Raw genomic sequence first — 27,960 nt, 5'->3', positions numbered from 1 at the left:
TAGCCTACAACATCTAGTACTTTATTGGTCAAAAGTTACAAGATTTACTAAATACAACCGTCTACAACTTTATTAAACACACGCATAGTAAACAAATTCCCAGTCTTCTTGTGTCAATCTACAGCTTACAGGAAAACTTGAGATCAAGATTTCAATGTAAAAACACAACAATGCTATTTTTGACAGTACCATGCTTTAAGTTTCATCTCAAAATTTTGTTTGTTTTAGTCACAGACTACTTGAACATTTATCATAGTTTAGTTACATTTTCTCAGTGACAGCTGCCTGTAACATACACAAAAATGGAACATTACACCACTGTAAATTTCATTGCATACAGATTATAAATATGACAAAGAAATATTTGTAATAATTAACATGTGGACTTTGTTTTTCAGAACATTTTAAACAATACTGTTTTTAAGGCTATAGGATCCAGTTATAACAGCAGCAGCACAATGGCTACAGGCCACACTTCCATCTATGAATGCCTTGCAAAAATAACAGCATTCATGGACTGGTCACAGTCAGATTACTAACTGTGTGATCTCACCGTGTTACTTCAAAAATATTTCATTGGTTGTAAAGTGCTTTGGGATGTCCCGAGTCAGTGAAAGGTACTGAAGGGCCAGTCCCTTTTGTAACATTTCAAAACACTAAGAATACACTAAAGAACTTAAATCTACAATCTGGGACATTATCAATCTAGAGTAACAGCATCGATTGAATAAAACAATCTACAACCTTATTACTAAATACACACATACTAAACAACCCCACTCAGAAACTACAATGCAATTGTTTTAAACAACAGTTGCATATAAACAGCTGAAAAAGCATCTATATTGGAGATCCACTGTGTAACACTTGTATGTGCAATACATCTTGTTACAATAACTTTTAACACAAATCCTGCAGGCTTTGGTCAAACTTCTCTTTTGGATAAATGCAGCTTGTGGAATGTGTGAGTGTTATCCACAGTGTTATAATCAAATAAATAAATAAATATTCTGTCAACTTAGTAGCTGACAAAAACTGGCTGAAATGACAAGTTGAAGGCCCATGGGATTGCACTGAAAATATTTTCACTGCTCAGCTTTTATCTCCCTTTATTAGACATTCAGCTTCCTTCCTGTCTGTCTCAAAATCTTTGTCCAGTCAAATGATCATTTAAGATAGCTATTAACTAAATTTGTTTTGTATCTCATACATTCAGGAATTCATATCGAATTGGTTGCCTTAAATTTAAAACATGGATTGCATGAGGCAAAGTAATCCAGCCAAAGATTAATCCCTAAATAAGGAATGAAATGCTGGAGCAACTCAGTGAGCTGGCAGCACCTTGGGGGGGGGGGGGGGGGGGGGGAAGGACGGTAAGCTTGGCTCTCAGCCAACTGTGAGTAGCAGGGGAGAAACTATCCTTCGGTCGTGGTGTAAAAAGGTGAAAAGTTGAGGTCTGACTCTATGCTCACCTCTTGAAATCTGACTCCAGACTTCGGTATGTTGGCAGAACATAGTCCCCACCCTTTTCAGAGCTCCAAGTTAGTATTTCTACTTCCTTCAGGATTCTGTTCTCCGTTTGGCCTCCATGTTAACACAAGAACATGTTGTGATGCAAGCATAACTGGAGGACAAGTCATGAGCTGGGTGGTTTAGGCCTGGAGACAAGAGTGGTGCAGACTGGGGGATGGATTGGGGCAGTTTATTGTTCACCATCATATCACTATCACACAATAACATACATATCCAATAAATAAGTTTAAATCCAGTAATTATGAATACCAGTAAAGAAACAAACATTTTTCTTCTACAGTCTTACAACAGACAAGATTTTATGCTCAAATACAGCAATAAGGAGCATGATGCCGAATCCCAGGAGTATTCCTGCATTCTGCAGCAGAAAGTACATTCCGTGACTGTAGTCGTGGTCACCAGCGTCACTGTGAAGCATTTCAGGAACCTGTAAAATGAGATGACAGGTAGCATGTGTCAACTTTATAATTCTGGAGAGCAAAGTAGTGGGGCAAGCTGCCCCTGATGAAGAGTTGAGATTCTTCCCAGATAATAGTCTCTCCCCAATTATGAATGCCCAATTTCTGGATACCTTGTACCTAGGGATGGAAGGGGGTGGATTTTCTGGCTGCTGTGGAGGGGGGCCGTGCAAGCATCTTCCGCTGGGTGAGAATGGAGTAATTCTGCACGACTTCTCTCTGTCCCTCCCTCTAGCTGAAACAATATGGGTTGAACAAAGCTCGGACTACCTACATGGTCACTGATAACTGCAAAGGAGGAACGGGCACCCAGTCCTAGTGCCTAAACATCCTGGACTACTGAGAAGAGCTAGCAGAAGTTTTGATCACAATCTTTTAGATATAATTTGACAGGAGTATTAGTCCAGAACAGCTGGAGGTTAAACTGTAGTCTAACCAGACCACCATAAGCAGTGAAACCTCACGACACACAGAATTAATACTTAACTGAAAATAGTCAGGACAATCTACAGAGGTTTGTAAAGGATAAAGTATGCAAACAAATTTATTATCTTTTTTGGGGGAAATAAAGGAACAAGGGATGTGGATTTCAAATGGAAGTGTGATAAGATGCAGGAGCAGAATGAACTTAATTATCTTGAGTTAGAAAGTAGTTGATTCAGGTCTCCTCCAGGCACATGACCACAGGAATCTATGCTGATAATCCAGTACAAAGGGAGAACTGCACCAGTAAAGGCCAAAACCAGGTGAATATTTTTGGGACTGTCTGCAGTGTGAGTATACCCCTTCTTGAATCAAAACCCTGAAATATATGAAACATTCCTGGTGTTCTACTGCAGCTGAATGTGAATGGCGTTGCATGTACTTGGTAAATATTTGCACACAGACTTAAATCAGCTATCTATCTACCATAGAACAGATCTGTTAGACATCACTACATTTGCATTTTATTAGAAGAGGATGTTAACATTAACATAAGCTATTCTGGGATGATTTTCTATGAATAAGTTATAGTGGTATGAATATATATGAATATGAAGATATAGTTCCTTGGAGTGCATTTGAAAATAAATCCCTATAGTATATACGTACCATATCAACCAGGGCCACATACAAGAACAGACCAGCAGTAATCGCAAAGATCCACGTAGAGACATTCTCAGCATAATGTCCAATGGCTGTGCCTGTTATCATGCCCAGGTATCCCAACAAAGCAGATAGGACATTATACAGAATAGCTTGCTTGATGGTCATTCCAGCCTTCAACAGCACAGCAAAATTACCTGCATGCAAAGACATTTAAAATTTCAAAAAATTTCTTTTTCATTACATACATATATATACACACACACACACACACACATATATATATATATATATATATATATACACACACGAAATACCAAATTACAAAAATCCAGTGCAAGGTTATCTTTACATTTGTAGCGTAGCTCAGCCTATACAGCCTGTGTTATTTGTTCCATACACCAAGTTGAGCATACTCTGCGTACAGAGCACCAACGCTGCTCATGTGGACTCCTGTGACAATACAAATTTTGCGTTTGAGGGACAACTACCCTGAACTTAGTCCACTTGATGTCTAGTGAGTGAAGCACCTGAGATTGTGGTCCTGTCCCAATGCTTTGCTGCATTCCCTGACATATATCTTATTGTTCTGGAAGACCAACAAGTTCCAGGCAGCCCAGGAGTTCGTGATCCTCTGGCAGCACTTGAATCTGTCTTGGTGCATGTCCTGGGAACAGTCCACAGGTCAGTGCAGATGATCAGGGTGAACCAAGACAAGACAGCCTGCAGCAAAGATAGTGCAAGACATTTTGGACTCACTGTTCAAACCCATGTGTTTTCTAGGCCTTGTCGTCTTACACTGCAACATCACCTCAATGTGCAATGTATTGCTTTTAGACAATTGATTGACATTTTAATAAGCGAAGAAAACAATTTGCCCAAGTCAGAAAGCTGCGGACTACAAAATCCTGGACGCAACTCCCAGTGCATCCCTTCAGGTTGTGTGATTTAACAAGATTCCACAAGACTATCTGAAGAGGAACACTGTGCCCCGTAAGAATATTTATCCCAACCTCACTGAAACATCTCTGGAGGGAAATGAACAGTTGATGTTTTAGGTTAAGACACTTCACCAAGAATGGGGAGATGACCAGTGCTGATAAATGGTCACAATCCAAAACATCGACTCTTCATATGCTCCACAGATGCTGCCTGATTCGCTGAATTTCTCCAGTGCCTTTGAGTGCCGCTCCAGATTGGGCAAGTGGAACAATGGATAACGTGTCTGAATATGGATAAGAAGATTGTAAGTTCAACTCCCATCTGGTTCCGTGACTTCCTTTGGCCAATCTTTTAAGAACCACAACTGTTTGGCTGGGTAATAGCTTCTTTCCCCACATTTAACATGCTGCTGCCACACAACACGCATTCACAATGTGTCTAAATGCCCTGCTCCCCAACCTCTCCTCACTCCCCAACTCAGCCACACTCTCATCCTACACTGGTCACTTTTCATTGCTGCTGACTCACATTTGTACAACTGCTTGTTTAATTATTATAGCACCAGTAACATTATACTGTGTAACATAAACATGTACCTCATACTTAATGTCAACCCGTAAGTCTTCAGGCCATGCCACTCAGGGTCTTCTGCTAACATTATTTTGCGATTGTATGCACTGGATTGTGCTGTGTGTGACTATATATACTGTTTTTCACTTGTTCCCAGAGAAGTAGATGTGTTGTTTAGCTGTATATGTGTGTGGTTGAACAAGAATAAATGTGAACTTGATCTGCAATCTCTTGTGCCTCTGTAAAGCCTGCTGTACACAGATTGACTGATTTTTATTTTTCTCTTAACAGTGACTTGAAAATATCCTGTTTCATTAACTGTAAAAATCTTGAGGCTTTGAAGATCAGGTACAGAGTAAGATTCTAACCTACAAAGAGATGAGCTTGGGAGCATCAGTAGCTCTTCCTTGAATGGAAGAGCCTACAAAAAGTAGTGGATACAACCCAGTCCGTCACAAGTAAAGCCTTCCCCACCACTGAGAACACCTACGTGGAGTGCTATTGCAGGAAAGGGGCATCCACCATCCAGGCCATGCTGTCTTCTTGCTGCTGCCATCAGGAAGGAGGTACAGGAGTCTCAGGACCCACACCACGATGTTCAGGAACTATTATTACCCCTCAACCATCAGGATCTTGAACCGGAGGGGATAACTTCACTCAACCCATCACTGAACTGTTGCTACAACCTGCAGACTCACTTTCATGGAGTCAGAATCAGGTTTAATATAACTATATGCCTATGAGACAGAGATGACAGAGTCACCGGATGCTGTAGTTTTAATCTACCTTTCTAAGCGAGCATAAAAGGCACTGAGCTCGTCTGGGAGGTGAAGCTTCATTGCCATTCATAATGTTGTGTTTTGCTTTGTAGTTAGTAATGGTCCACAAACCCTGTCAGAGTTGACGTGCATCCAATTCTGCCTCTCACCTCAATTGGAATTGTTCTTTTGCTCTTGAGATAGCCCTCCATAAGTTGTATGTGTCCTTCTTGTATATTCCTGGGTTGCCAGAATGGAATGCCACAGATCTAGCACTCTAGCTCGCTAGCCCTCAGCATGGCCTCCTGGTTCATCCACAGCGTTTGATTAGGGTATATACAGTAAGTTCTTGTAGGCATACACTCATTCACACAGGTTTTAATGAAGTCAATGACAAGTGTGGCGTATTCATTCAGACTCGAAGATGAATCCCTGAATATTGTCTAGTGCTTCTTGCTGGTGCTCCTCTGCCTCCCTCGTCCATACCTTTCTAGTCCACTCTGCTGGTGTTGCACTCTTTAGTCTCTGCCTATTCTCAGGGAGTAGAAGTACAGCCAAGATATCAGACTTTTCAAAATGTGGGGGTGGGATGACATGAAACACGTCCTTGATGGTAGTATAATAATGGTCTAGTGTGTTGGCTCCTCTAGTACCACAAATGATATGTTGGTGATAATTATTTTTGAAACTTTTTTGAACTAGCTCGATGAGCAAACTGGCTCTTTATCTTATGTTCTTGATAATTATTGCTTACTTATTTTCCTTTTTGTATTTGCAGCTTGTTGTCTTTTGCACGTAGGTTGGGGGTGTTCTTCCATTAATTCTATAGTGTTTCTTGTATTTACTGTGAATGCTTATAAGAAAATGAATCTCAATATGGTGACCTATGTACTTCAGTAATACATTTACTTTGAACTTTGAAACTTTCCCAACTGGAAGGTCCTGAAGCCCTATGAATGCTTCTGCACAGAACTGTACATTTTCCCCTTGGCAGTCACAGCCAGGTATGCTATTGTGTGGGTGTTTTGGTTTAAACACTTACCCAGCTCGTGCGGCAGTTCATGACAAAAAACTGCAACCGAGGTACTCAGTCCACTGGATAAGCCCCCAGTAAACGCCGCCCCTGAATAAAAGATTGAATCATTGATTATGCTGGAGTCACAAAAGACAAAATTAGCTTTAAATAGATGAAGCTAAACATAACATCAGTGTAAATATGCTCAAATTAAAATACATTTGTCATTATTCGATAGGAATTTTAAGCAGCTACTTTCAGACCACCACTCCAAAATAAATTAACTCCCATTGAACTACAATAGGTGCATGCTCCAACAGAGGTTTTTCTCGCACTCCCTTCACACATGCTGGAGAAGTATTCAAAGGGACATCAGTTCTCTGTAAATATTAACTGGCCGAACACTGCTGTCACTGCCAATGCAGCAATTTAAAACTCAGCCATTGTTCCTGTGGCAGACATGGAGACTAAATAATCAAGAACAAGAAACAAATGAGTGACTGTGGTGGAGGCTGGTCCCTTGAGGGAGTGGGGGAAAGCTGGGTCACATTGCTTGGGCTTGTGTTGGGACTCTGAAAGCTGTTCATAGAATGCCCACTGAAATGGTCTGGAAAATGGATCAGTAAAGGGTAATAAATATGTAGTGAACCCCAGGTCTGGAATGTTGATTTCATTTGATAAGTGGAACCAGAAAACAGTGAATAATAATTGCAGACACATACAAAGTCTGTTTATTGCACAGGTTAATCCTTTACTTCCCATCAGTCAATGCGAGTCCTGAGCTGTGCCTCTACATAATGCAACTTCAATGAAGGTGTTCCCATTTCAGTAAATAGACACCATATGCGAGTATATTGCAGGCAGACATTTATAGTTTTTAGATGTCAGGGTACGTGAAAATAATGAAAAACATGTAGATAAAACATCAGCTGTAACTTTACTGATGGGCACAGCCGACACTGGGGCTGAATAAACTTCTCCCGTTCCTGGGATTCCTTTAGCTATTATCAGACCTTTTAAAAACCAGTGCCATCTTTTTCCTCGTGAACAGATGAGGTCAAATGTAATCAAATCACAAGAAATGCCTACCTGTGCACAAGCCACGAGAAATCTGACTGGGCTGGGCAGGAATTTTCACAGTACGAATGACTCGGGGACACAGAAGGGTTGGGGAAAAGTTATGGAAAACTATTTTTCAAATAAAGAACAACAGGGTCTGAACAGAGCAACGGGCGATGGAAGCAGAAAGGCTCTCAGTGACCATTAGAATGTACCGAGAACATCTGATGTGCCATAACCGGCGGACTACAGAAAGTTATAGAGTCATACAGCTTGACAGCAGCCCTCAGCCCCACTCAGTCATGCTGACCAAGGAGCCTACTTGAGATAGTCCCCTTTGCCTGCCTTTGGCCAAATCCCTCTCAACCTTCCCATTCATCCACCCGTCTAAATGTCTTTTGAGCTATGTAACCGCACCAGCTCTAAGAGCGGGAAATTGGAGAGAGCTGGACTACCTGTTTATTTATTTATTTAGCAATAAAGTGTGGAGCAGGCCCTTCAAAGCACACAACGCCACAACCCCAATTAACACTAACCTAATCACGGACAATTTACAATGACTAATTAACCTCCCCCGTACTCCTTTGGACTATGGGAGGAAACTGGAGCACCCAGGGAAATCCAATGCAATATGGAATTGAACTCCACACTCCAGAGCACCCTGAGCTGCAATAGTGTCGTGCTAACCGCTACACTACCCTGGAGAACTGGATGTGATGTTAACTATAGGGGCATCCAGTGCAGCAACTCCCACACAACACTGTGCTGTGGAGTTTCTGCTTCAGCATGTGGTAGAGAAAGGCAAGAGAGAGACACCTGGCATGCTCTGATACTGAAGCATAAACAGGGATCCCAGAAATCAAATTCCAAATTTGCATGTGTTAAATAAAGAGATTTCATTAGCATCATTTTCAACCAGAGCTGCATTCTGAACCTGCCCTATAACCAATCTGAACTTACAAAGACCAAGCTTTCATCCAGAGAACAATTTAGATATTTTGACCGAGTAGGGAGGGGCGGAACTCAGTCCCAGGTGGTGGTAGTCGAGGGGCTTCACTGCTGATGGACAGAGGGAAAGGGAAAGGATATGCCGCGAGGGCAGGCTGGGAGGAAGTTGTGAGCAGCATTATCACAAGAGCTGGGCTGAATGGCCTGTTTCTGTGTACATAAATCCTTACTGCCAGTTTTTAAAATATATTTTATAATTCTGCCTCGTGGGCCACAGCTCTATGTCTTAATTGAGAGGAAACTTTTTCTTTCAAAATGCAATGAATATACTGCCTTGAAGGGCAGATGATGATTCAGTATTAACGGGCAAGGGGAGTAGTGTGGAAAGGCTGCAGAGATCTGGTGCACGAGTAGGTGGTTTAGGACTAACTGGCAGGCACCCTGGCTGAAGGGTCCTTATCCATGCTGTGTTGCTCTATGACTATATAGACCAGTATGCTTATAACTCTGTCAATACAGAATGAACACATGGGTTGACTGCCCCTTCCCAAGCTGTTCTTCCACAGTCACAGAATGTAGGAAGAGTAATTTCCCTCCCTGAACTAAACATTCTCCTCAACCACAACTTCCCAGAACAATTGTTTCTGTCACATGATAATCATCATACTGGAAGTGGTTTTGTATTACTGAATGAAAAAAAATCTCACCAATGGCCAAACCATCACTGAAGTTATGAAGCCCGTCACCCATAATCACCATCCACGCCAGAGTTGCGATTCCTGCATCCTTCAGGTCCTCCTGCAGGTAGTAGTGGCCGTGACTGTGGGGGTGGTGGTTTTGGTGGTGGTGGTGATGCAGAATGTGGTGGTAGTGGTGGTGGTGATGATGGGAGTCATCAGCGTTCCCTATGGTGTCGTGGAAGTGAGAGTGGCACTTGTTCTCACAGCCTCTCGGCACATAGGTGCTGTAATTTCCTTCTGGAAGAGCATGGGTAATCATAACTTCTTGTTCTGGAGTCAGCGAGTTTTGACTGTAATCCAGAGAGGGGAGGTTTGACTGATCCTTGGATTCAACCAGAGAGTCATCCAGATCTCCTCCTACATTTCAAAAAGATACAAAGAACAATAACATTATATGAAACAATTATTCAAGAATTCCAGATTAGTATGTATCCATTTACAAATACAAATTAATTCATCCAATAGATAAGAAGAAATTTAGTGTGGGGAGGGGGGAAATTTACACATAGCTGTCTTCAATGAAAACTGGGAAGTATTATATATTGCTCCCAGTCTGTACATCTTCAAAAGATAGTTTTACTGTAAAGTACTAAGGAAAAAAAATCAAAACCTACATCTCATTTTCCTTCTGTGTAGCCTCCAACCCGATGGCATGAACAACTTCTCTAACTTTTGGTAATTTCTCTCCCCTCCTTGCTCCTTCTTCTGGCTTCTGCCCTCTTCCTTTCCACCTCTCATGAAGGGTCTCAACCTGAAATGTCAACACTCATTCTCTTCTGTAGATGCCGCCCAACCTATGTGTTTTTTGTGTGTGTGCTGCTCTAGATTTCCAGCATCTGCAGGATCTCTTGGGGAATTCATTCTGTCAGTTTGCCAGTCATACTCGTACATGTGGAGCAGGTGGTCACTGATGGTGGCCAATGACAGCACAGTATGCAATGGCTCCCTTTTAAAACTCAATCAATTATACCTGAAAACACACCCTGAGCACTAGGTAACACCAGTAAATACCGGATGGCTGAAACAGTATTATCCGTTTTCCCAAAGGGAAAAAGATGCCACATAGTCTGAATCTTTAGGACACATTCATCGAAACACATTGATTTCTGACTGAAATAGCTTCTGCTCACTACATCTTTAGATTCCCACTTCTCCATCTGCTGCTTCCTTTGTTCATTCTCTTCACCCCTTTCTACTACAATACATAATTTCTGCTATTTACCAGTTTCGGTAGCTTCACTCCAGCCAAACAAAAAATGAATCAAGATTTCCAGAACAAGCTTTTGTCTAAGCATCCATACAAAACTCTTGTTATCTTCTCAGGGAGTAGGACAATAGTAATCTCATCTTCACAATGAATTGTACAAGGTATGAATGGTGCAGACACAAACCTACCTGCAATCTGCTTTAGAGACGGAGGCTCTTCCTTTGATAACTGTTGCGATTCCTGGGGATCCACATTTCTATCAACATCCACGTCCTGTTCATCCTGGTTGGATTTCTTTTGCTGTTAAAGCAAAATAATACATCTCAAACATTGTGAAGTACTGCTGAAATCACAAAGGATAAGTACAAGGTTGAATGTAGAAAATCACCTTATGGGTAGCTAAGCAGAGATGCCCAGTATTTCAGTTTAAGATGAGATCTTAATACCACCCCAACCAGATGAGATTTAACTCAAATATAATTGAAAGTACATAATCTGACGGGCCATCTACAACATTTAGGAGTTGAAAGGTCTTGCTCATTGTAATATGCAAAATGCTGGAGGAACTCAGCAGGTCAGGCAGCATCTATGGAAAGGACCTTCACCAGTCCTAATGAAGGGTCTTGGCCCGAAACGTCAACTGTTTATTCCTTTCCAGAGATGCTGCCTGACCTGCTAAGTTCCTCCAGCATTTTTCACGTGTTACTCTGGATTTCCAGCATCTGCTGAATTTGTGTTTAGATCTTGCTCGTTTTTGCCTTGGGGTTGATAGAGACATGACATTGTTATGGGCAGGAATCACAAACACATGTCAAAGATCAAGTCTACCTTCAAGGGCATCTTGAGATGCTCCTTTCAGTAGACTGATAACCGCTTGTTTTCTTGGTTTTCATGTTTGGACCATGGAAAATGTTGAAGAATTCATATGCTGGAGTTGTCAGCTACACTATCTGACTGGTTCTTTACATACTTCCTGCACCTCAGTTTTCAAAAGCTATTTAACTACTTTCAAACATGGAGTCCCCAGTTCAAGAAAACCTTGTGCTTGTGATTAACCAGCTGTTGGGTTGAACAGGGATCTGTGTTTTCTAGCAGAGAAGCTAAGAGTCTCTTTAGTGGTGTTAATGATACTGGACCTGAGAAGTGACTAGGCACTCCATGTCTCTGCTTTTAGTAAGATGCCTTTGGCACTCAGCTTTGTTTTCTAGTCAGGAATCAACTGGATAAAGTTAACAAACTGGATTAGGCAGTTAGTTTTATATCAATATTTGAATTTTGATTTAGTTATTCCCATGCTATTGGTTGGTTTGAGATCAGTTGTCTTTCATGCCTTTAATTGTCTCACCCTTTCACAGGAAGCTTTACACACTCCTCATTTAGCAACAATGGGATTTGCATCTTACTTGATTGGATCATATTACTGATTATCACTTAAATTCAGATTGGCTGTGCATCCAGTTTGAAAAATTTGGTCATTTGTCACATAGGTAATGCAGATATCTACAGTGTCTCTTGCTTAGACGATGACAGATTCAGTACTGGGGTCTTGCCCGGTACATCTGAAGGCCCACACTTGATGTTTTAGGAACAGCTTCTTCCCTCTGCTATCAGATTTCTGAACTCATGAACTCTACCTTAATATTTTCCTCTTGCACTATTTATTTTTTGTTGTAATTTATAGTATTTTTATTGTCAGAAAGCAACAAACATTATATGTCAGTGGTTCTGATTGTGTAGGAAAGTGTGAGGTCACATGGTTTGGCAAAGGGAAACAAAAGTGGATATCTCAATGGAGAAGAATTGCAACTATGAAGGGCAAAAGGATCAAGATATTCTAGTGCATCAAAGATAAAAGGTTCGTGGAGGTGAGGTGGAGAGGGCGTGCGACACCAATTGACAAAGAGTAACACAGAAAATGACAAAATAATCTGTAGACTCCCAGATAATGGACTTAGAGAATGCCTAGTCTGTGAAAAAGATTAACACTAGAAAACTGTGATTATGTGTAGGCAATGCAGACTACACAAGCACAAGCTAAGGAGCTGTACAGAGGGACACAGTACAAAGTGTTTCACAAAGCAACTGCAAACTCTATTCCAGGTGCAGGTCAGTGGGACTAGACAAAAAAATGGTTTGACACAGCCAAGAAGGGCCAAAAGGCCTGTTTCTGTGCTATAACGTCCTATGGTTCTAAAACCTACAGCACAATACAGGTCCTTCAGCCCACAAAGTTGTGCCAGACATGTCCCTACCTTAGAAATTACTAGGCTTACCCATAGCCCTCTATTGTTCTAAGCTCCACGTACCTATCCAAAAGTCTCTTAAAAGACCCTATTGTATCTGCCTCCTCTATCGTTGCTGGCAGCCCATTCCACACACTCACCACTCTCTGCGTAAAAAACTTACCCCTGACATCTCCTCTGTACCTACTCCCCAGCACCTTAAACCTGTGTCCTCTTGTGGCAGCCATTTCAGCCCTGGGAAAATGCCTTTGACTATCCACACGATCAATGCCTCTCATCTTATACACCTCTCATCCTCCATCACTCCAAAGAGAAAAGGCCGAGTTCACGCGACCCATTCTCATAAGGCATGCTCCCCAATCCAGGCAACATCCTTGTAAATCTCCTCTGCACCCTTTCTATGGCTTCCACATCCCTCCTGTAGTGAGGCGACCAGAACTGAACACAGTACTTCAAGTCGGGTCTGACCAGGGTCCTATATAGCTGCAACATTACCTCTCGGCTCCTAAATTCAATTCCACGATTAATGAAGGCCAATACACTGTATGCCTTCTTAACCACAGAGTCAACCTGCACAGCTCCTTTGAGGAGATTCCATTAGCGGGAAGAGTCTTAAACAAGGGGACAACATATGGGGCTGGGCATTTAAAGCTGAGGTGCACAGGGATTTCTTCAGAGGATGGCTAGTTTGTTAGTTAAGCCTGTCACCCCTAGGCAGGGCAACAGCAACTTGCCAGCGTCCTCTGTCCTGGGCCAGTTTGGTGGCTTATTGGCCTGTGGCTTCCACGGACTAGCAGCCCTCACCATACAACCTCATACGTCTTCTAGGCGAAGATCCTCCCTCTCCCGGGGATGAGGTCTCGGGAGCTTCTGTGGACATTTTTGTAGCACTGGGTTGTTATGGGATTGGACTGTTAGCCCACGCCCAACCATCCTCCTTTCTCAGCTGGGCTTGGTGGAGTTTCAGAAGGTGGTTAATATTTGTATATTCTCTACCTCAGTGCTGTGAAGACAGGATCACTGGGGTTATTTAATGAGTAAGTAAATATGTTTTTAAAATATTGGGGAATTGCAAGTGATGAGACACTGTCAAAAAGAGGAGCTGAGGCCTGGAACAGTTCAGCCACAATCATATTAAATGGTGGGATGGGCTTGAGAAGCTGAGTGGCCCGACTCTTACACCTTCTGTTGATTGGAGAGCATGCTTGGCATCAAACATACTGGGCTCAGGATTCCCTACAGGTTCACTATCCTTACACACAGATGAACAAAGAAAACGTTCAGTCTACTGCTCAGCTCCCCGATTTCCATTAAATCCCTGCCTCCTCCTTCCTCCACTTGCCTCTCCTTGGACACCACCCTGTTTTCTTACCCAACTTCTCTTAGCCCATTACTGCACCTCTCTTCTCCCACTAACTCCCTCTCATTCCACCTTTCTACCTCACCCTCTGACCTTCTATCCCCCACCCACATAGCTCCAATGACCCGTCACTCACACTCACTGTGGTGCCGCCCACCTCCTGCCATTCATTACCAACTCCAGCTCAGCCAAAGTTGCCCTGGAGTGAGAGGCTGCCGATTCTGGCAGTGGCTTCGGACGTGCCCGAAGATACAGAGATCGGCTGCACCCGTGTTCAATCTTCACGATCATTACAGGAGCCAGAGTGGTGTAGAAATATGTGTATAATCAGTTCAGTTTATAACCTGAGCCTTTGAGGGGCCCAGTGGAGCATCCAAACACATTCAGTGTCACCAACTAATCTTCAAAACAAAATACTAATGTACTGTATTATGTAAAATTTTAACACCAAACACAGTTAAAAGATATTTCAGAGATTAGATACCTTGTTTTCCACTGCAATCACACTCACTCCATGTATTATCTGCAATTGATTAGTGTAAGGAAGTTATAATGTCCATTTGTAATGAGCGGTAATCTTTGACACCAACAGCATTCTATTTTTCAACCTAAGACTCTGACTCCAGTTACTTTAATCTCCTTTTCTGATTTAATTTTGTTATCCTGGTTCTTTTGAACAGACCATATATTTTAGAATGTAGATGGGTTTGCCCTGTCTAACCAGACTACTTGAACATGTTACCATGCATCATGTTCAGTCAGTCCCTTTGAATAGCTGCATGAAGATCTGAATGCTAGTCCACATGCTCCTCAGAATTCATAATCTGATTCATATTTTGTTACTTTAATCATTCTGAATGGCAAATGCCTTCATTGTTTCAGTGTTCTGCCCCAAAGCGCTGATGCTGCAAGCAGATTTGGTCAGTAAGACAGTTACCGAGTTAGGTATCGGCCTAAAGCATCAACCATGTTGGTTTCTCTGTATCTTCTAGCATAGAGCAGCTTGACTGGAATACTGCATATCCAAGCAAGCTTGGGACATCAAATCAACCTGTAGCTGGGTCAGTGGTGAGGAGTTTGACCACAATTTTTGGCAGTTGTTGATGGGTGGAGACCAGGCAATAGGCCAAGATTTGCAATGAGCACGGTGGAGAAATTATTAGTGCTATTTTTGTCTGAAATCAATGAGTCCATTGTTCAGTCTGGAAACTGATTTCAACAATTTATTACAATCAGCCACTTCACTCGTGCTCCCACTCTCAGAATCCCACCTTCCAGCAGTTTGAGATTTCACTCAACTTCTATTTACACTTCACCCAGAATGATATTTTATTTGACAGCCTCTACAAGCCTCAATTAGCCATCACTGTTTGTCATTCATTCACTGCTTTCTACCCTTTTGTGCCCTCCATCCCATCTCATCTTTTCAGCAACGTAAGACTGCATTCACCCCAAATTTAACTTTTTCTTTTTTCAGATGCTGTCTGATCAGCTGAATTTTTCAAACCTGTTTTGTTACTGGTTATGAAAACAGATTCAGGTAGCATCTGTGGAGAGGGAAGCAAAGTTCATGTTTCAGGATGATCTTAGTCCAGGTTTAGAAACATACATTAAACATTTGCTCTGCTTCTATCTCCATTGATGTTGCCCGAACTACCATTTTTAGTATTTTCTGTTTTTATTTCAGGTAATAATTTACTCTATAAATAAAGCTTAACGAGCACTCTGGACTTCGAAGAAATCATGTTGTGTAAGTGTGAATCAACACTAGCTCCTTAAATATTTCAATATTCATATTTTTTCCTTGATTTAAACAAAAGTGAAATATTATAAACTGAAAAGACTGAGCAAAATACATTACAGGAATGCTGGCAACTTGTGCACAGACAGCCCTACTTGCAGAGAAAAATTTATCCAGGTCCCATTCAAATACACTTCCATCACACTTACAGGCAGTTCCTTCCTGCCAAAGTAACTCAGTCCATTAAAAACATTCACATAGCATCCAGGATTCACTTGAGAATCATTTACAACCCAGGCCCCATTGACCAAACCTCTGTCACTGGAAAACATATTTTTATTTATTCATCCAAACACCTCATTTTTAATATATTTCTAAAATTTCCTCCTAACCTTCTCTGCTTGAAAAACTCATTGTGTCACTGAATTAGTTCTCTCATTATAATACAATCTGTATTGCCTGCTATCTGGCTCCAATCCGTCCATTAATTAACCATACATGAAAAGTTACAACTAAGGCAGTTTTACCTTCCTGTTCAAAAATCCTAAAGGAGGAAACCAGATGACAAATATTCTAGACAATTACTATGGCAATAAAGTTGTCCTTTAGCTCATCACAGTAGTTTTACAGCACCAGTTGTAAGATAGGGTTTCAATTCGCACCCACTATCTGTACGGAGTTTGTACGTTCTCCCGACATCAGCTTGCTCTGGTTTCCTCCCACATTCCAGAGACACACAGGGTAGGTTTAATCACAAACAGGAAAAAATCTGCAGATGCTGAAAATCCCAGCAACATACGCAAAATGCTGGAGGAACTCAGCAGGCCAGGAAGCATCTATGGAAAAAGTACAGCCGACAAAAAACGTCGATTGTACTTTTCCCATAGATGCTGCCTGGCCTGCTGAGTTCCTCCAGCATTTTGTGTGTGTTGCAGGGTAGGCTTAGTAAGTTGCGGGCATTCTATGTTGGCACCAGAAGTACGGCAAAACTTACCGGCTACCCAACACCATCTTCGCTGATTTGATCTGAGGCATTTCACTGTATATATGACAAATAAAGCTGATCTTTAACCTCTTTAAAATATTAGGGACAGAGTGTACTGCCTTACCTTCCTTTTCCCTTTGTATAATTTAATTAAAGTTATCAAATGTTCGATAAGAAACATAAAGTAAAGGCCACCAAGAGCTGTGAGCCCCTTCCACACATAATTCAAATGATCGTGGTTTTCTTCAGTGTGTTCATGATGCTCGGCACTGTGGTGATGGACACCTTGAGACTGGAAAGAGCATAAATACTTTTTTTTAGTTTCAAAGTAATGAAGGAGTCCCACAAGCTTCACCTTTTATTCTATTTCTAGCCCCAATCATCTTAGTACATCTGAATGGTAGGCACTGTTATAACATTGGGAATATAGCAGCAACCTTGCACAGACATGCTGGTGACCAGGTAATCTGTTTGGGTGATGTCAGTGGTGGAGTCATTACCAGCCAGAATGTACGGGAGAACCTCCTGTGCTCATTCAAAACAGAAGCTAAGGGATCTTTTACAAGCACTGAACACAGCAGATGTCTGTTTCACATCTCACTGGGATTCTGGTGATCATATAGGTGGAGAGAAACTGACCATGGGTATCCCAGATTTTGAGTACAGTTGGTGGTGGAATCACCACAGGCATTGCCTAAGATCTAGTAACAAAACACCTGAGGTACTGCCCTTTAAACCAGCACAAGGACCTCTTAACCTAGTGCACAACCTTCCTTCAAATCAACCTTCTGATATGACCTATTGGTTCATCACTCAGTCCCTCAGAGCAGCGGAAAACCTGGAATTGTCAACAGCTAGAGTGAAACATTTAGATGCCGAGACTTAAATTTAGGCAAGTCCTCAACAAATATTGATATGGAAATGGTTACCAAAAGTAAGCACACCTTTGTAAAGTAGGTTCATGGTTCCAATAGACTAGTGCTAGCAGTGTCCTCAGCTGTGCCCTCAGTGGGCTCGTAGGCTTTGTCTGAAAAATTACACTTCTTAAAAAATAGATTTAACAAATAGACAGTACTCACGTGTGGCAAGAGGTGTAAAAACGCATCCCCACTCAGTGTCCCAACAGCCAAAGCAACCAGGAATGTCAAGAGAAACTTGACGAAAGTCTTATTCATTAAAGGCATGAAGATGATACCCAGAAGTGACAGCAGACTGATGACTGTGACAGACACAAATCCTCCAATCCAAGCTATTGTAAAACGAGGAACAGGCAGAAATAAATGCTTCATTATATCTTCCAAGAACAGAACTTCTAACCATTTCAATGATTAGATAATAATAACAACTTATTTACAAAGCACTTTTCATATGGACAATAAAGTTCAAAGTACTTTACAATGAGAAACTGCAAACATGAAAGCAAAAGACAAATAGTCAGTTAAAAGCAAAATTAAATAAATAGGTTTTGAGCTGGACTGAGTCTGTATCCCTTATAGTTTTAGGTATTGACTTAGTTCAAGAAAGCTAACCTGCCAATTATCTTTTAAGGGAAATTGTTTAAATTGAAGAGATCGGTAGAAGACAACCTGAGATCTCCAGCAGGATTACAAGACAAAAGCATTTCTGTGATGTACTTCAGTCCCAGACCATTGAGAGCTTTTAAAACACGTAAGAAAACTTCAAAATCAATTCTAAAAGATTCCGGAAGCCCATGCAGAGCAGATAGGTCTGGAGTGATATGCTTCCTCATCCTGATTTTAGTTGAATGGCGTTCTAAATGAGTTGAAGTTTATCAATAGACTGCTTTGGAAGGTTAGTAAAAAGTATATTATGCTATTCTAGTCTATTCGATATAAAGATGCGAATTGATAAGTGATTTGCTAGTTTACCTCCTATTCTCCATTCTTCATAAAGAATGCACCTTTGTAGTAGTGGGTAATGTGGTACTGTAAACCATAATGTGCCTTTTTTAAAAAAAATCCTACTTCCCCAAACTAAAGCTGTTAAACGCATGGATCCTTGAGTTTCATAAAAATGGTGAAACGAAAGCAGGTTATGCAAGATATTTCTAAATCTTTGAATGAAGTAATTCAGCTCTCAATGCCTAAAAGGCTTTGCGGGGAGCTTCACCAGAACAATGAGATATGTGCAATCTGCTGGATTATACATCAGCTGATGCTGGGTTTCAACCCGAAACACTGAAAAACCAACCCCTACCCCCCCAGTCTTGTTCTTTGCAGTAATGGATTGTAGTCATGTATACTACTCAATATGAGGCACTCGGCCAAACTACATGAGGTGACTCACCTGCCCCAATGGAATAGGTGGAATATAACTTTCCAGGTTCACGTCCGATACATGCTTTGCTTTCGATTTGGTCCAGGAGGGCAGGGCAAAGGTAGCTGAACTGCTCCGCGCTCAAGGTCGTATGTGGGGGCATTCCATGGGACAAGAATAACTTGTCTGCATTCAGGCACTACAAGGACACAAGAGTATAACAGGTATGTCTGACAAAAACAATCAATTTACTTATCTGCCTACTCAAACCCCTCCCCATCTGCAATCTATTCAAGCTCATTAAACTTGGAATTTTAATTCCAGGCCTTTCAATCCCATTTTCTTTTTCATTACCATAATTGATGAGCTCATATTTACAAATGTATTCACATACATCCTTGCCCTTCACTTAATGTGATTCCATCAACATGGATGACACCTAGCTGTCTTCACATTGTCCATGCCATGAACAAATACGAGAAGCTTACATTATCCACACCTCCACTATCCTGTGGCCCCCTGCTCGCCGACTTCACTGGTTCTAGCTCTGCTAGCATCACAGTTAAAATTCTCCATATTTTCAAATTCCTGCCAACTCTCTTCCTCCAACCCTGCAATTCCAAAATCCTAGCAATCCTCCAATACCAGCTTTTCATGTTTTCAACAGCCAAGGTAATCCCATTCCAAACCTGCTTCTGCTGTTCCTTCTCAGTGCTCCTCAAAACCCATCACTCCAACCAACCCCGTCACTCCTTAAAACCCTCGGCTGTTTGTCTAATATCGTCCATGAGTCATTTGAGGGTGAGCTACCACATTAACAGTGCTACATAAATGCAAATTACTGATCTTTTTGTAGGATGACAAAGTTAGAGGCACCATAAGACATAGAAGCAGAATTAGGCCATTCTGCCCCTCGAGTCTGCTCCACCGTTTCATCATGGCTGATCCAATTTTCCTCTCAGCCTCAATTTCCTGCCTCCCCGAATCTCTTCATGCTTTGACCAATTAAGAATCTATCAGCCTCTGCCTTCAATATACATAAAGACTTGGCTTTCATAGCTTCCTGTGGCAAAGAATTCCACAGATTCACCTCTTTCTGGCTAAAGAAATCCCTTCTCATCTCCGTTCTGAAAGGACACCTCTTTATTCTGAGGCTGTGTCCTCTGGTCTGACTCTCTCACCAAAGGAAACATCCTCTCCACATCCACTCTATCAAGGCCTTTCACCATTTGATAGGTTTCAATGAGGTCATTCTTCTAAATTCTAGTGAATACAGGCCCACAGCCATCAAACACTCCTCATACAACAATCCTTTCATTCCTGGAATCATTCTTGTGAACCTTTGAACCCTCTCCAGTTTCAGCACATCCTTTCTAAGGGCCCAAAACTGCTCTCCGTACTCCAAGTGAGGCCTCACCAGTGCTTTATAAAGTCTTAACATTACATTCCTGCTTTTATATTCTAGTCCTCTTGAAATTAATGCAAACATTGCATTTGCCTTCCTCACCACAGACTCAACCTGCAGATTAACCTTTAGGGAATCCTGCACAAGGACTTACAAGTCCCTCTGCACCTCAGTTTTTTGTTATTTTCTCTCCATTTAGAAAATAGTCATCATCTCATTTCTCCTACCAAAGTGCATGACCGTACACTTCCTGACACTGTATTCCATCTGCCACTTCTTTGCCCATTCTAATCTAAGACCTTCTATAGCCTCTCTCAACTATCTTTTTATCGTCTGCAAACTCTGCAACAAAGCCATCAATTCCATCATTCAAATAATTGACATATAACATAAAAAGAATCAATTCCAACACAGACCCCTGTGGAACACCACTAGTTATTGGCAGCTTTCTAGAAAAGGCCCCTTTTATTCCCACTTTTTGCCTCCTGCCACTCAGCCACTGCTTTATCCATGCTAGAAACTTTCCAGTAATACATGGGCTCGTAACTTGTTAAGCAGCCTCTTGTGTGGCATCTTAACAAAGGCCTTCTGGAACTCCAAGTACACATCATCAACCAATTCTCCTTTGCCTATTCTGCTTATTATTTCTTCAAAGAATTCCAACAGATTGGTCAGGCAAGATTTATCCTTGAGGAAAGGATACTGACTACGGCCTATTTTATCATGTGCCTCCAAATACCCTGACATCTCATGCTTAGAAGATGCCAACATCTTCCCAACCACTGAGGTCAGACTAACTCATCTACAGTTTCCTTTCTTCAGCTTCTCTCCCTCCTGGAAGAGTGGAGTGACATTTGCAATTTTCCAGTCTTCTGAAACCATTCCAGAATCTAGTAATTCTTGAAAGAGCATTACTAATGCCCCCACAATCTCTTCAGCTATTTCTTTCAGAACCCTGGGGTGCACAACATCTGGTCCCGGTGACTTATCTACCTTCAGATTTCTAAGCTTCCTAAGACCCTTCTCTTTAGTAATGGTAACTTCACACACCCCATGACTCCCGACACCTGGAACTTCCACCAAACCTCTAGTGAAGACTGATGCAAAATGTTTATTTAGTTTGTCTGCCAATTTCCATGTCCCCCTTTACTACCTCTCCAGCATCACTGTCAAGCAGTTGGACAGTCACTCTCACCTCTCTTTTACACTTCATGTGTCTGAAGAAACTTTTGGAATCCTCTTTAATATCACTGGTGAGCTTATTTTCATATTCCACGTTCATCTTCTTAAGTGACTTACTCACTTGCCTTCTGTTGGTTTTAAAAGCTTCCCAAAACTTCCCACTAACGTTTGCTCTATTCAATGCCCTCTCATTGGCTTTTATGTCGGCTTTGACTTCTCGTTAGCCATGGTTGTGTCATCTTACCTTTAGAATACTTCTTCCTCTTTAGTTTGTATATATCCTGTGCCTTCCAAATTGCTTTCAGAAATTCCCATCGTTGCTGCTCTGCCATCATCCCTGCCAGTGTTCTTTTCCACTCAATTCTGGCCAGCTCCTCTCTCATATGCCTCTGCAACTCCCTTTACTCCTCTGTAACACTGATACGTCAGACTTTTGCTTCTTCCTTCTCAATTTCAGGGTGAATTCGACCACATTATGATCACTTTACCCTGAAGGTTCTTCTACCTTAAGCTCTCTAATCAATTCTGGTTCACTGCACAACACCCAATCCAGAATAGCTGATCACCTAGTGGGGTCAACCAGGAGCCTTTCTAAAACTCCATCTTGTAGGCATTCTAAAAATTCCCCCTCCTGGAATCTAACACCAACCTTTTTTCCCCGATCTACCTGCATATTAAAATCTCTCAAAACTATTGGCATGCATTTTCTATCTCCCATTGCAACTTGTAGACCACACCCTTGCTGGTGCTGGGGGGTCTGTATACAACTTGTAGACCCACACCCTTGCTGGTGCTGGGGGGTCTGTATACAACTTGTAGACCACACCCTTGCTGGTGCTGGGGGGGTCTGTATACAACTTGTAGACCACACCCTTGCTGGTGCTGGGGGGTCTGTATACCCCCAGCACGTGGCACCCTCCCGCATGGAGGAAACCCTGGCGGGTTGCACCTCTCCCGCCTCTCGGCTCACCCCGCACCGCCCGCTCGCTCCGCCCGCCCGCTTCGGCGTCCGTCGGTGCTCTCGGGAAGCGATTTCAGCCGAGCCCGGGTTTCGCCCGTGCACCGCGGGGTGCAAGGGTGGGGGGCCGGCCAGCCAGCCAGCCAGCCAGCCACTGCCAGCCAGCCAGCGCCTTCGGTCGGCCTTGCTGGTGCTGGGGGGTCTGTATACAACTTGTAGACCACACCCTTGCTGGTGCTGGGGGGTCTGTATACAACTTGTAGACCACACCCTTGCTGGTGCTGGGGGGTCTGTATACAACTCCCATCAGGGGTCTGTATACAACTCCCATCAGGGTCTTTTACCTTTGCAGTTATCCACAATGATTCAACACCTTCTGGCCCTATGTCACCTCTTTCCAATGATTTGATTTGAGTTTTTTTTACCAAAAGAGCAACACTGCCCCCTCAGCCTTCCTGCCTGTTCTTTTGATACAATGTGTGTCCTTGGACATTAAGCTCCCAGCTATAGTATTCTTTCAGCCATGATTCAGTGATGCCTACAATATCACGCTTATCTGTAACTCTGCTACAAATTCATCTTATTCCGCATACTGCGCACATTCAAATATAACAACTTCAATTCCTGTAATCACCCTTTTCAATTTTGTCTGCCTTTTATGTTGCAATTCATCCTGCTGACTGCAATTTGCCCTATCAATAGCCTCTCCTCACTACACATTGCCTCTGTTGTGAACCAGCTACCTCATCTTCAGCACTATCACTCCGGTTTCCCTGCCCATCAAATTAGTTTAAACACTCCCAAACAATTCAAGCTAACCTGCCCGCAAGGATATTGGATCCCCTTCGGTTTAGGTGTGGCAGTCATACCTTCCCCAAGAGATCCCAATGATCCATAAACCTGAAACCCTGTCCCCCGAACCAGTTCCTTAGCCACGCATTCACCTGCCAAATCCTCCTATTCCTAACCTCACTGGCACATGGCATGGACGGCAATCCAGAGATTACTACCTTGGAGATCCTGTACCTCAGCTTTCTACCTAACTCTCTAAAATCTCTCTTCAGGACCTCCTGGCCTCATCTACCTAAGTCACTGGAGCCTACATGCACCAAGGCTTCTGGCTGCTCACCCTCACCCTTGAGAGAATGCCATGGACCCAATCCGAGACATCCCTGATCCTGGCACCAGGGAGGCAACGTATCACTGAGTGCCTCTACTGCGGCCACAGAACCTCGTCACTGTTCCTCTGACTACAGAATCTCTGATCAATACAGCAGTGCTCCTCACCACTCTGCTCTGCTGAGCCACAGCACCACACTCAGTCACTGTGGCCGCCCCCTTGAAAGTATATAGAGTTGTGTACTTATTATTGAGAGGAACAGCCTCAGATTTACTCTGCACTGGATATGCATTTCCCCTCCTTCTCCTGACAGTCATCCAGTTACCTGTCTCCTGTAAACTAAGGGTGACTAATTCCCTGTAGCTCCTGTCTATCACCTCCCCATTCTCCCATATGAGTAGAAGGTCATCGAGCTGCAGCTCCAGTTCCTTAATACATTCTCTCAGGAGCTGCAGCTCGGTGCAGCTGGTGCAGATGTGTTTATCTGGGAGACTGGAGGTCTCCCAGTCTTCCCACATCCCACACACAGTACAAAACACTGTCACTGGAGCTATTCTCTGTAATCTATTATGCCCTAACAGACCAAAAATGAACAAAGGACAGAGTGAGAGTAACTTGCAAGACAATCTGCCTCACCCAAGCCCGATAAGCCAAAGCCACTCTACACATTCACAAGAATGGCTGCTCCACTTGCACCTGCGCTATGTTTATCGGCTCTTTCTAATGAATTGCTTGCTCCTCAACTCAGAGAAACTGCCTTGAAGCTCCGCCTTTAAAATTTCAATCATCTTCCTGACCGAAAGCTAGCTCTCGTTACCTGATGTCGGTTATCCCTCCCAACCCATTCTCTTGCCTCCTCCCCGTAAACCCTTTGACACTCTTAGAAAGACACCAAGAACCTTACCTCTTCTTTCTTCAAGTCTTTATGTTCTTCAGGCAGATGATTTCTTTTCTGGACCTCTTTGACAACCTTGTGGGTGGAATATTTGGGTGGCGGTTGTCTGACTGCGTTGTTGGGGTACCGGACTGTTGTGGCAAGCTGGGCGTTCAGCTCAAGTGGCAGAGACGGCTCAGTTGGCAGGGACACTGCACTTGGAGGGCTGCGTGCCGGTCTTGCATGCTGCTCACCTCCCGATTCACCACCAGATGAGACCGAGTGAGAGCGTGTGCCTGAGCCGCTCTGGGCCTCCACTTGAGACAGATTGACCCGCTTTGGCAAGTGCCCAACCTCCTTGGGAGCAGTCTGCAAGCCGATTTTCAACTGGATCTGTCGGCAGCTGGGACAACAGTGGTGACGGATGGTTCCTTCCGCTAACACTGTGCGTTTCTTGGCAACATGGTCTACGTGCTCATGGTTGGTTACCATGGTCCTAATCCCTCCGACCCCAATGTTGCACAGTAACTTCTCCAGTCCCTCCACCGTGAGCGTACCGTTTTCACCATACTGACTGAACAGTTTGTGCAGGTAATACTTCTGCTCAAACTTTGCCTTGTGCCTGTCCATAGCCACAGACATTGGATCTGGCTGCTCTACATGATTATGCTCGCCGAGCACAGGACATTCTGGACCATGATCGGCAAGGCCACTGCACTTGTTCCAAAGCAAGGTCACCAGGCATACCGAGAGAAAACTGAGGGCACGAGTCCTTCCTTCTGCCATTACTCCTGCCAATAAAAGGAGTGTTTATACACACACCGTCAGAGGAGATCTACAGTACAAGATAAAATCTGCAGATGCTGGAAATCCAAGCAACACACACAAAAGGCTGGAGGAACTCAGCAGGCCAGGCAGCATCTATGGTTACTCTTTTTCGTAGATACTGCCTTGCTTGCTGAGTTCCTCCAGCATTTTGTGTGTGAAGACTACAGAACAGCATTTAAACTTTCCAACAAATTCAGGTTCTGGTAAAACGTTCAGATCACCTGTTCCATTCACTCATTGGGACATTTTATTGGCACCTCAAATTCATAGAAAGTTTATGGCACAGAAGTCCTTTACGTTAATTCTCAACACCTTCCAGCTTGGGGTCCCTGACTCTGCAGAGAACAGCTCTTCAAGTACGTCTCCACTATTATCTGGGTGTGCTGAGGTGTTCTCATCCCTTCAGACAGTGAATTCTAGGTCCCCACCACACTCTGGATCTATTTTGTTTCTTCATCTCCCCTATAATTATTCTACAAATTACATCTATTCTGTCTGGCTTTTGAACCCTCCAATCAGATACTTAGTCCATCTAGTAATTTTATACATCTAAATTAAATTTCTCCAAAAACACAATGACCCAGTCTATCTTTCCTTAATGCTTATTCTTTTTTCCCCCACAGAGATGTATCCAGTATACCTGATGCAGTGCTTTTATAATGTGACCAGAATTGTATTCAACTTGTGACAAGCTACAGTTGTATTCAGGTCTAGCATGCCACCCCCCCCCCCCCCCACCAGCTCTGTATTCTGTTCTTCAGTTAGTAAACGGAGCATTCTTATTAAACTTTGAGGATGTCCTCCCTAATATCCCCATTTCTGCATATCACTCAATATCCTACCTCACACTTCATGGAGTCACACAAAGCAGTGGTGTCCTCCAGCCCACTATGCTCGAGCTACCGTACTACACTCATCTACATAAATACCTTTATTCTGCATTAAGAACCATAGAACACTACAGCACAGTACAGGCCCTTCAGCCCTCCATGTTGTGCCTACCTATATAATCCTTAATAAAAAAGTACTAAACCCACACTAACCCATAACCCTCTATTTTTCTTTCATCCGTGTGCCTGTCCAAGAGGCTCTTAAATACCCCTAATATTTTAGCCTCCACCACCATCCCTGGCCCTCTGGTGTTTGCTATTGGTGCCCTGGGAAACAGGTACTGACTATCCACCCTATCTATGCCTCTCATAATCTTGTAGACCTCTATCAAGTTCCCTCTCATTCTTCTACGCTCCAAAGAGAAAAGTCCCAGCTCTGCTAACCTTGCTTCATATGACTTGTTCTCCAAACCAGGCAACATCCTGGTAAATCTTGTCTGCACCCTCTCCATAGCTTCCACATTCTTCCTATAATGAGATGACCAAAATTGAACACAATACTCTAAGTGCGGTCTCACCAGAGATTTGTAGAGTTGCAACATAACCTCTCTACTCTTGAACTCAATCCACGTTAATGAAGCCTAGCATCCCATAGGCCTTCTTAACTGCCCTATCAACATGTGCAGCGACCTTGAGAGATGTATGGATTTGAACCCCAAGGTCCCTTTGCTCATCCACACTCTTAAGTAACAGACCATTAATCCTGTACTCAGTCTTCTGGTTTGTCCTTCCAAAATGCATCACCTCACACTTGTCCGGATTGAACTCCATCTGCCATTTTTCTGCCCAACTCTGCAGCCTGTCTATATCCTCTCGTAACCTTCGACAACCTGCAGCTCCATCCACAACTCCTCCCATCTTCTGCTACTGCACTTCCCCTGTACTCTCTCAAAGCACTCGTGGCTTGCAGAGTTGTTTCTTCACTGTACCTCAGTACACGTTCAACAATAAAATATTCTTACGTGGGGGGAAAAACTTTTTATTCTACTGCCCCCACCCCTATCAACTCTGTCAATCTCCATCGGCTCCTCTCAGCCTCCGCTCCGGGGAACATTTGCCCGACCCCGTTGAGTATCCCCTGCACCCTGGAGGCCGGTTCCACGTTAATGCCATCTCTCCTCCCCTGAAGGCAGAATATCCGCACTCCCCCTCCGGATCAGCGGGACAGGCCGAGAATGTAGCCCATCGGCAGGCCCTCACCGCAAGGTGCGGGGCCCATGCTTGGTAGGTGGAGTCTTGCCGTACACCGATTGCCGGGCTGCTACCATCACTCCCCGCCACCCCAAGCCCCTACTCACCCCCGCCAGGCCCAGCCGATCCCAAGCGGAGCAACCGAAGCTCAAAGAGCGGGATCGACTAATTGAAGCGACTCTCGCCACCTGGGACGGGAGACGACTCAGCAGCCCCACCCAGTGGTGACGCCTGTAACAGCAGGAGCCAGTCCCAACCCCCCCCCCACTTCCTCACTCAGCAGCCCCACCCAGTGGTGACGCCTGTAACAGCAGGAGCCAGTCCCAACCCCCCCCCCACTTCCTCACTCAGCAGCCCCACCCAGTGGTGACGCCTGTAACAGCAGGAGCCAGTCCCAACCCCCCCCCACTTCCTCACTCAGCAGCCCCACCCAGTGGTGACGCCTGTAACAGCAGGAGCCAGTCCCAACGCCCCCCCCCACTTCCTCATTCAGCAGCCCCACCCAGTGGTGACGCCTGTAACAGCAGGAACCAGTCCCAACGCCCCCCTTCCCCCACTCGCAGCCCCACCCAGTGGTGACGCCGGTAAAC

The 27,960-nt window shown here is 43.5% G+C and overlaps 1 protein-coding gene across 1 annotated transcript; it reads right to left on the bottom strand.

Moving 5' to 3' along the window:
* Positions 1–27,584, bottom strand: LOC140729916 (zinc transporter ZIP6-like). The gene is made up of 10 exons (XM_073050088.1): positions 27,478–27,584; positions 24,492–25,252; positions 18,953–19,121; positions 17,725–17,894; positions 16,770–16,937; positions 10,505–10,616; positions 9,077–9,466; positions 6,390–6,470; positions 3,084–3,274; positions 1–1,960 (listed from the first exon to the last, which is right to left on the bottom strand). The coding sequence occupies exons 2-10, from the start codon at positions 25,245–25,247 to the stop codon at positions 1,808–1,810; spliced, it is 2,190 nt and encodes a 729-aa protein (XP_072906189.1). The 5' UTR covers positions 25,248–25,252; positions 27,478–27,584; the 3' UTR covers positions 1–1,807.
* Between the last annotated feature and the right edge of the window lie 376 nt (positions 27,585–27,960).

The sequence above is a fragment of the Hemitrygon akajei genome, chromosome 1, assembly GCF_048418815.1.
Source record: "Hemitrygon akajei chromosome 1, sHemAka1.3, whole genome shotgun sequence".
In the NCBI taxonomy this organism is placed as follows: domain Eukaryota; kingdom Metazoa; phylum Chordata; class Chondrichthyes; order Myliobatiformes; family Dasyatidae; genus Hemitrygon; species Hemitrygon akajei.
The sequence above is the reverse complement of the archived record's forward strand: the minus strand, read 5'-3'. Positions and strand labels throughout refer to the sequence as shown.